Source organism: Petaurus breviceps, unplaced genomic scaffold (genome assembly GCF_028583685.1).
Source record: "Petaurus breviceps papuanus isolate PSGF00001 unplaced genomic scaffold, PetGlider_PUasm1.0 174, whole genome shotgun sequence".
Classification (NCBI taxonomy): domain Eukaryota; kingdom Metazoa; phylum Chordata; class Mammalia; order Diprotodontia; family Petauridae; genus Petaurus; species Petaurus breviceps.
Window position 1 is genome coordinate 20,906,089 of NW_027185761.1, and position 10,138 is coordinate 20,916,226.

Consider the following 10,138-nt stretch of genomic DNA (forward strand, 5'->3'; position numbering starts at 1 on the left):
TTTCCTCATCTTTTAAAGTCCTGATTTTAATAAGTTCAGTCCCTTGAAGAACATTGCTGACAAGTGAGATTGGACTAAGACCCCACCTTGAAACGGGTGGTAGCTATTGTGTTCTCAGGCTGGGGGTAGTAGGGGCATGTAGATAGTCTGTCCAAAGGTGATATGATATAGTGCCATTCTCAGCCCCTCATTTTAATATAGACCACCTCCCACTGTATTAACCAGTCAGAGTGGATTGCCACCCCTCAGGAACACCTACTCTTCAAAGGGTACATATATAAACTGTGAGCCCACTGTTATGATTGTCTGTCGGTCTGAGAGAGCCGGCCAAATGAGGTACTGGCCTTTTTCATAAAATCATTAAATTACCCAGAAACCATGTCTCTTGAACCTTTTTAATCCCCTCAAGTATTTCATAAAAGTTGTTGTTAAGGAGTGAATTTTAGAACATTTGTGAAATGTTTTGTAACTCAAAATACAAATATGAAAAACGGCATGGGGTAGTAGGTAGACTGGCCTGAGAATCAGGAATCTAAAATTGGAACCCCCGACTCTGACACAGACTCCCTATGTGACTACAGCAAATCACTTAACCTCTCACATTTCAACCGATTTAAGTTGTAGATAAGTTGCCAAATTTCCAAGCAGGGGCTTCCCTTAATACATACGTGTATATATGTGTATATGTACACATATGTGTGTGTGCATAAATGCAGTTATAGATATAATCTATTATTTGTTGCAAATACATCACTAAACACTGAGTAACCGGGGATAAGCCACTTAGCTGCTTTGGGCCTCAGTTTTTTTCATCTTCAAAATGAGCCGGTTGGATAACCTCTATTGTCTTTTCAGGTTCTAAAATTCTATTCACTTCCCAAGGTCAAACAGTTAATAAGTCAGTATAAAAGCAGGGATTCCATTTTTTATGTGCCCTGCAGTAATAAAAGCCTTCTTCATTGCTTTTCTACCCAAACTACAGAGTGGCAGGTAATGAGCACGGAACAAAGGCCCGGGAGACGGTGATAAGCTTCCCATCCTCGAGGATTCCTTTCTGGTGCCCCACAGCTCCCCGGGGTTGTGGCTGCTTCTTCAGGACCCCCTTTGGGGTTTTCTTGGCAAAGATGCGGTTTACAGCCGAGGAACTACGGCAAACAGGGTTAAGTGACTTGCCCAGGGTCACACAGGTATCTGCGGCCAGATCTGAACTGGTGACCATGAGTCTTCCTGGCTCCAAGTCAAGCACCCTGCCCACACCACCTGGGAGTCTCCGCCCTGGGAGACAGAAGGCGCGTCATTTGCCATCTTTGGATGGTCTTCAAGTTAGACCCTCCAGGGGTCGGGGGGATTCAGCTGGTCCGATGGCGTGTGGAAGAACACGGAAACCACAGAAGATGAGTTATCAAAATCCCATCGAGGTCTTAGGTGTCTCTTAGATGTCTGCACCTTCCAGGGTCCGTGGTCTGCTCTGGCTGGATGATTGACAGACGGGTAAGGGAGATAACAGTTCGAACCACAACTCCCAAGCGGCTTCGCGATAGCGCCTGCGCAGCGTCCAGGGCCGCAAACCCCGTCTGCGCAGTAGGCAGGAAGGAGCGAAGGCGTGTGTCCGGGAGTCCCGGAACTACATCTCCTAGAGTGCTTCACGGCAGTGCCTGCGCAGTGTCCAGGACCGCTGAGTTAGCGCGAGTCTGCGCAGTAGGTAGAAGTGCAAGAAATGTGCGGCCGGGAGCTCCCACCCCGAACAATATCTCCCAGGAGGCTTTACGGCGGCGCCTGCGCATCGTCCAGTGTGGCGGGGCCCGCCTGCGCAGTACGCGGGAGGGAGCTGGAGAGGGCGTTCGGGGGGGCCCCGGGACCACATCTCCCAAAGTGCTTCACGGCGGCGCCTGCGCAGCGTTTAGGCCCGCGGAACTAGCGTGAGTCTGCGCAGTAGGCGGGAGGGTGCATGCAGGAGCGGCCGGGCATTTGCCAGTCTCGAGGTCCCTCAGGCTCCGCAGCTGCCGCCGCGATGCCAATGAAGGGGCGCTTCCCCATCCGCCGGACCCTGCAGTACCTGAACCAGGGCGATGTGGTGTTTAAGAACTCGGTCAAGGTCATGACCGTGAATTACAACACCCACGGGGAGCTGAGCGAGGGAGCCAGGTGAGTGCGCCATGCCCCGGGCGTCATCCCGGGCGGGGCTGTGCCCCTCTTAGGGATGGAGAGACTGGAGCCGCTGGGCAGAGCGCGTCGGGGAGGCCTTGGACGGGCGCCCTGCTGCCCCTGTAAGCCCGTGCCCCGGGCCGGAGGGGACTGCTCGACCGGCCTGGGGTGGGACCGGGGGAGGAGCACTGGGTGCAAATTCTGCCTCTGCGGTTTTTTATCCTGGGCGACCTTGGGCAGAGCGGTGACCTTGCATCCTGGTTCTTTCCGGCCACAGGCATAGGAAGGGACCATAGAAGCTACTCATTTAACTCAGCAAACATTTATTAGGCACCTCCTAGGTTCATAACGCAGCGTGCATTAGGAACTCATTAGGTGCATAATGCAGCATGCATTTATTAGGCACCTACTATGTGCATAATGCAGTGTGCATTAGGAACTCACTAGGTGCATAGTGCAGCTTGCATTGATTAGGCACCTACTAGGTGCTTAATGCAGCTTGCATTTTTTAGACACCTCTTAGGTGCATGGCACCCTGCCAGGGGATTGGAGAAATAAATGCAAAATGAACGTTAGTCCTTGTCCCCAGGGAGTTTATCGTTAGTTTACCCCTCCTTTTAGAGATAAAGATGAGCCTAGAGGGTCTCCTCCTTCCAATTCCAAGGTTCTTATTGCTGTGCTTCTTGGGCCCTGGGGGGGTCCCAGTGGATTGTCTCCACTTTCTCTTGTCCATAGAGCATGGCTAGTTTGCACCTTGTCTGCACCTGGATTCCAGGGGCTGGCCCAGCTCTTAGCACCCTGCTGATGACTGCTAGATCAGCCCTCCTAAAGCATGATTCTGCCCCATTGTTCCCGCCACCCAACAGCCCTCCTTCTTTCCCATCACCTCCTGAGACTCTAATGGTGGGACCTAACCTTGGCATTCAAGGCCTCCACGGTCTGTTCCCTGCTTCTGGTCGTTGCCCTGCCTGGGATGCTGTCCTAGCCCTGTACCATTGGGGCTTTAGAGCAGTGGCTGCTGTACCTGCTCAGACTGTGTGGCTCAGGGGATCCTGGAAGGGGGAGGCTTTGAGCTGAGCCTCTGACTCAGGGAGGCCTTGCCTGGACCAGAGACCCCGAGCTGGAGGTTACTGGAATGCAGAGAAGTTAGAATTTCATGGGGAGGGAGGGCATTCCAGAGGCTACAGGCTGAGGATGGCATTTAAGGAGGATTTCTGGCAGGTGCCTCGGCTGTGATGGAGTCAGGAGAGAAGCTGGCTGCCCCTTAAGGGCCATTCTCTGCAGGCTGGGGAAATCCTAGATCTAAACAACTGGGTGTGGGGCTCAGGCTCTTTTTCCCACTGCCTACAGCCTGGGTTGTCTTGGAGAGCTCACTAGCCCCACCTCTCTGTGCCTCCTTTTCCTCATTTGTAAAGAGGGCTCAGACCAATGACCTTATTATCTCCCCAGCTAAAAAGCAGGCACTTCATTTGAGTTAACAACAGGTCAGTGATGGTCTAGCTCAGTGTCCCTCCGGCATCCTGGCATGCTCCTATTTTTTTTAATCATGGAGGAGCGCCGTAGGGGGCCACTGTACAGTGTGTCTGGCTGGCTGATGAGACCAGCCAAGCTCGGAAGGCCCTGGCACAGAACAGTGGAGTGGAAACAGCTCCAAATGTGGGCATTTCACATCCCTTTTGAACTCTGCCCATGGGGCACAGCACCTTCTCTGATGTGGGCACGCTGTGCCGGGCAGTCCTGTGCCAGTGTCTCCTGGGTCTCAACAACCGATACCAGAGTTCTTGAGAGTGCCCTTGTATGGATTCTTCTGACCACCATGTGAGTGCCTGCCCTGCAGGAGTTCCCCATGAGCCTTTTAGGCAGATGTACTTTCTGGAGTTGTGCTCTCTGCAGGAGGGTTTGAACACTGGCAGCTCAGCTCAAGAAAGGATTCCAGTGTCCTTCCCCTGCCAGGTGATTTTCAGAGCCTTCCAAAGCAATTCCGTCTCCCAGGCGTTCAGCTGTGAGGGCAGCGCGAGGGCCCTGTACACCTTCAGTGTGGTGTTGCTTCTCTCCCATACTTGCTTTAAGTCTCCTCGCCTATGTGGACATCCCTGGAAAGTGTATGGCCAGGCTGAGGGAACTTAGCCCCAGCATCCAGAGTTTCTCCCCCTTGCTGTAACCTGTGTTTCCTCCTAAGACGGTGCACTGCTGGCTGTGCCAAAATCAGGCCAAAATCAGCACAAGCAGCAGAGAATCAGCAGACTCAGAGGCCGCGCTGAGTGAGGGCACAGTCATCTGCAAACAAAACTCATGCACCAATTCTCCCTCCTTAAAACCTCCCGTGATGTAGGAACCCACGGCTTCCTGAGGCAGCCCAGCCACTTCTCTTTGGATTTGTTGTTATTCGGCCATCTCCAGCTGTCTGTGACCCTTTTGGGGTTTTTCATGGCAGAGACACTGCAGTAGTTTGCCATTTTCTTCTGCCATTTTACAGATGAGGAAATCTAGGTAAATAGGGTGAAGTGACTTGCCCAAGGTCACACAGCTAGTAAGTGTCTGAGGCTGGATTTGAACTCAGGAATAGGAGTCTTTCTGCCTCCAGGCCCAGTACTCTGGGCACTATGGTGCCCCTAGCTGCCCCTCCACTTGAGAACAGCTCTAATTACTAGAAAGTTTTTCCTTCCATCTATCTGAATTCTGCCTCTCAAACCTATCCCATTGCTCCCAGTTCTGCCTTCTGAGGCCAAGCCCTACAGATACTTGCAGATGGTTATTAGGTTTCATGCTTTCCATCATCTCTCTCATTGTTACACACACACACACACACACACACACACACACACACACACACACACACACATGGTATATTAAATATGAAATATTTACATAAAATGTTGACAATATATATCATACATATAATCACCGTAGTGAGGGAGGGCAGCGTCACTACCACCTTTTGCGGTAATTAGTTCATTAAGCTTGCAGCATACTTACTACAGAGAGTTTACTTTGATCCTGAAGCTGCCACGTCCAGTCTTCTGGGGAGCCCTCAGTTTACAGGTGTATCCTAAGTTGGGCTCCCCGTTTCTCTTTTCCCAGGTACTTCTAGGTTTTCATTGTAAGCCTGTCTGGCCATCATCTTTAATGGAAAGTGGAGCCTGAATTTGTTTTTGTCCACACTCACTGGAGCAGTGGTCCAGTGAACCACAGCTGCAGTGATAAGCAGAGACAGCACATCCTTCTTGAAGTGCAGTTCACCAGTTAATAAGCATCTACAGTGAGCAAGGAAGGGATGCAGAAGTCATCATGAGGCCTAAATCGGACAGCGCCTGGCAGTCTAGGATGTAGCTTCAGAGCAGGAAAGGACCTTACAGGTTAACTCATCTGACTCCCCTCCTGTTTTACAGATGGGAAAACAGACCTAAGCCATTAAATGACTCACCTCAGTTTATCTAACTAATCCATGCTAGGAATAGATAGGAAGAGGTCCCTGCCGCAGCCTCACAGAGCAGGGAAGGCATTTAAAGTAAGTCCCTTGGCTCCAAAGCCATTGCTTTTTCCTGTGCATGGCTGCCTACTTCTGCAACAAATTCACTCAAATGGGGAACAGAAAACAGCAAGTAGAATGTTCTAGGGGAAGAGTCAGGATCTAGATAAGGTGCCCTAGAAAAAGGTGTGGAAGGAGACAATACTTTCCTGTCCTGATCAGGCTAGGTACAGGACCTAGGCCCTTTCAGGAGCTGGCCCCTGTAGCCAGGGTGGGGGCAGGGATGGTCTTCAGTTTCTGGTCCAGGTACTTGTTCACTGCTGCTGCCCACCATGGCCGCTGCAGGGAGCTTGACTTTGATTTCCTGGCTCAGTGAGTGTGCCCACCTGTGGACAGGAAACCCTAGCCATGAGCTTCAGCATTTTGGTATAAAGCCTTGGTGTTGGGAGTTATAAGGTCTGCATTCTGGCCCTGGCTCTGCAACAGATCACTGGCCTTTGTTAGCAAATTTTTTTATCACAGAGCCTCACTTTCATCCTGTGTGAAATGGGTAAAATGACACCACAATAACACCCAAGTAGCTGCTGAGGGTGTCCACTGGGTGTCACTCTTGGCCCTCCTAATGGATTCTTTACTGGTTTTCTATTTTTCCCCTTTGTAGGAAATTTGTGTTTTTCAATATTCCTCAGATTCAGTACAAAAACCCCTGGGTGCAGATCATGATGTTCAAGAACATGACGCCATCCCCGTTTCTGCGGTTTTATCTAGGTGAGTGGGCAGGACTGGAGCAGTGGGCTCTCCTCCCAGCCAGCGGCAGACATTCTCATTGCGGGGCTGGAGGCCAGAAGCTCAGGTGTGCCCGCCATAGGTACAAACACATTAGGGCCTCGTTTTTGAGAAAATGAGAAGGCCTCATTCTGCCTCTGCCCCAATTCCTCGAACTAAGGTGCCTCCTCTTTATCACCAGGCCCAGCCTACTGTATTTTTTATAAGGCGCTTTAAGCAGTGTTCAGATTGAATCTGTGAAATGAAGCTGCCTTGTGGGGATTTTGTGGGGCTCATCTCAAACAGCAGGGCTTTAGAATGCAGGGACTGCACCGATGGGCAGTGGCCGCTCCCTTGGAAGATAACAACGTCCCTTCCTTCTCTGCTCCCCAGCCTCCACCTCCAGTGTTCCCCGGCAGTGCCCTGGGTTCTCCCTCGTATCTGTATCCCTGGCCTGGTGTCCCAGTGCCAGACATGTTGAGACTGGGCCGTGGGCTTGTGGAGCTGTCGTGGCTGGACGCCGTTCTGTGCTTCTTGTCTTCTAGATACTGGGGAGCAGGTCCTGGTGGACGTGGAGGACAAGAGCAACAAGGAGATTGTGCAGCACATCAGGAAGATCCTGGGGAAGAAGGAGTAAGTGGCTTGGTGCTTGATCAGAAGCCAGTCACCTTGTCAGCCCTGAGGGCCAGAGGAAAAGGCAGAAAAGAGAGTGGCTGGTGTGGAGAGGAATGGCAGCAGAGCAGCCAGCCATGTGGCAGGCTCCACGCAGCTGCATCTCAGCAGAGAGCACGCTGTCCTTAGCAGATGCAGGCTCCGTGTCGAGCCCCCACTGGCCCCTTGATAGGAGGCGGTCGTGCTCATAGTGGGGATTGTGCTAAGGAAGGGCTGTGTGTGCATCGTCTCATTTGCTCAGTCAGGCTGGTTAGCGTCTATTTCCCAAGTATCTGATAAAACCACGTGGCACTGTGATGCTGTCTAGCATGTTTTGCTTTACACATTTAAACTTTTGAGGAGTTGCTCATCTTAAAAAACCTGCCCAGAGCATGGAAGTGGGCCACAGCCACTGAATCAAAGCCATTAAGTCATTGGTTGATGGCATGCTTAATAGGAGATCATCATGCTTTTTCTACCTTCATTTTTATCAAAGGTACAACTCAGAGTTGTAAATTTTTTCCAGAAAGAAATGCCCCTACCATGCTTCTACCACTCCTCGTCCTAAATCTAGCTTGGAACTCCAACACAGGCTCTTCCAAGTGAATTCATCTCCTGTCTTGAAATTTTCTCACTATTAAAACATCCTTGACCTTTGACTCTTTAAAGATGATAATGAAAGGCTACCTTTCCAGCTTCCCTGATTCTAGGGCTTTCTACATGGAGCACAAGAAAGGGGAAGAGGGAGGGAAAGTTAGCGGGTGGCTTGATGCCTCCTTTTCTCTAGTTCAGAAGAGATAGTGTTCACTTAATTCACTTTAACTTTTCTTCTCCCATCAGCTTTTTCTAGCAGGGAGTGATTTGTATACAGTAGCTGATTTTACAAACTCTCTTATCCTAAACAGAATGTCTCAATTATAAGCGAAAGTTTTGTTAAAATGGATTTAAACTGGGTTGTCATAGGCATATAGGGAAAAGGAGTTGTAGGAAATGAGATTGGGCGAGATAATGCTTAGTGTTCATTCCTGTGTGCTTCAGGATTATTTGTGAGAGCTTCTAGATCACCTCCCCCAAGGCTGACACAACGTGTTTGTATCACCTCTAAGGAAGGTACCTCTGGCAGATGACGTGGTGTTCCCTGTAAACATGGGCTTGTTCCTGTGGCCAGGCAAAGACTGACTCTAGTCCTTGGTCCAGTGATAAACAGTGAGCGCTTCTACAAAGAGCGTAGTCGTTACCCTTTCTCTGACAGGGAGGATGTTGACAGGGGTTCTCATCACTATGTTTTAGAAGGGGAATGAGGCCGGGCTGTAGCAGGAGAACCTAGGGTTGGTACTCCTATTGCAGCCCCACCATCAGTAAAAACGTGAGGCTGTGGTTGGTGAGGAGGCTGCGGCACAAGGGTGCGCTTCCAGGAATGCCTCTTTTTGGTTATTGGCTCCAAGGAGAATTGTCTTCATTTCATTTCACTGGGTCTCATTGTCTTTGTTTTTTGATTAGGGAAGTCCTCAAGATGGAGGAACTAGAGAAAAAGAAGCTTTCTCACCCAGCTAATTTTGGACCCAAAAAATATTGCCTGCGGGAATGTATCTGTGAAGTGGAAGGACAGGTCCCATGTCCGGCCATCGTGCCTTTACCCAAAGAGATGACTGGCAAGTACAAAGCTGCTCTGAAAGCCAGTGCTCAAGACTGAGGGCACACAGTAGAGGCTCCTGATACCTGGGACACCCAAGCTTCTGCTAAAAGACAAAAGCCTTAAAGACCAAATGATGGAGAGGCAGGTACTCATGGGGTCTCAGCAACTGGTAAGCTCCCAGGCCCCTCCAGAGCCAGGGAAGCCCAAGCTACCTCGTATTTTGAAGGCCCAGTTTTAGACACTAGCACAAGGCAAGAGGAGCAAGAAGACAAAGGAAAACTGGGGGATTTGAGTGAAAAGACTTAGTTTGCTAATAAAACACTTCATATTGACTCGATAAATGTGATTTCCTAGTTCTGTAAGACAAGGGAACATTTACAATAAATTTATTACAATAAACATTTTCAAGAAATGTTTTATTGACTAGTGAAAATGAAAAGACTGCCCCATCACTATCCTTGTATTTAGGCTGTCTATAAGCCTCTCTTTCTCCAAAGCTCTACTTAGCCTGATTCCAAATCTAATTTTCCTTCTCTCAACTCCCATATTCTAGTCTTTATAACCACAACACTCCTGAGTTTTAAGGGCTGCAAGAGTAGCTACAAGACCAAGTAATATGGGGTTTCAACTATTACGGGACAATAGCATAAAGTCTCAAAAGTCGTCATGAAATTAAAAAATTTTAGTTGCAGGGCTGTAGGGATGATAGTCTAGTATCGGTATTTCAAGGTAAATTCAGTTTTCTCATCAGGGTGGATTTAAACTTCAGTCAGCAATATGTCACATGCTATTCCATATTACTGTTATCAGTTTGCTTTTAAAAGAGTGCTCCTTTACTCTAAGGCATTAAAACCTGACATATGTAATAAAGACAATGATTACGTTCTCTGTGATGACTGGGCATTGCCTACAGTTCCAGAGTCATCCGGAGAAACACAAAGACCTATTAGGGAAACTAGAATTGACCTGACCACTGTCATTCTAGGGGCATGACTGGAAGCCTTGGAGACCTGGTTCCTCTTTCACTGGCTGGGTTCCACCACCTGGCCTTGATCTGCCATAGGAGATAACTACTTTGAGGCCCTTCCCACTCAGTGGGAACTGTTGGTTTCAGAGTATCAGCAACAGGTAGGTAGGCCTTCCATTATATTTACCTAATCATGGCAGCTGGGTATGCATCGGAGAGCACATAAGCTTGGAGTTAAGAAGACCTGGATAAAATGGGGATGACAATAGCACCTGCCTCCCAGGGTCACTGTGAGGATCAAGTGGATAAAGTGCTTAGCGCACTGCCTGGCACATAATGAGTGCTATATCAGTATTGATGATTGCTACGTAGCAAAACAGAAAAAGGAACCAAGTAACAGTTAAACAAAGCTAGGGAAAGGTATAATGGGGGAGTGGGGCTTGATGGTGAGATGAATAGAGCTAGTGGGAAGAGGCCTGTTCTAAAAACAGACTTTTAAAGTGAA

General features: G+C 49.3%; 1 protein-coding gene across 1 annotated transcript; it reads left to right on the forward strand.

Moving 5' to 3' along the window:
• The first annotated feature begins 1,898 nt into the window (after nt 1-1,898).
• On the forward strand, nt 1,899-9,065 carry MRPS25 (mitochondrial ribosomal protein S25). Its single transcript, XM_069083875.1, has 4 exons — nt 1,899-2,145; nt 6,276-6,382; nt 6,925-7,012; nt 8,531-9,065. The coding sequence occupies exons 1-4, from the start codon at nt 1,949-1,951 to the stop codon at nt 8,721-8,723; spliced, it is 585 nt and encodes a 194-aa protein (XP_068939976.1). The 5' UTR covers nt 1,899-1,948; the 3' UTR covers nt 8,724-9,065.
• The last annotated feature ends 1,073 nt before the right edge of the window (nt 9,066-10,138 follow it).

Bases quoted from the DNA above. Each gene is read 5' to 3' on its own strand.
- MRPS25 (XM_069083875.1), top strand. From the start codon at position 1,949: ATGCAGGAGCGGCCGGGCATTTGCCAGTCTCGAGGTCCCTCAGGCTCC. The intron at 2,146-6,275 runs GTGAGTGCGCCA...TCCCCTTTGTAG, and splicing joins GAGCTGAGCGAGGGAGCCAG to GAAATTTGTGTTTTTCAATA. The intron at 7,013-8,530 runs GTAAGTGGCTTG...TTTTTTGATTAG, and splicing joins AAGATCCTGGGGAAGAAGGA to GGAAGTCCTCAAGATGGAGG.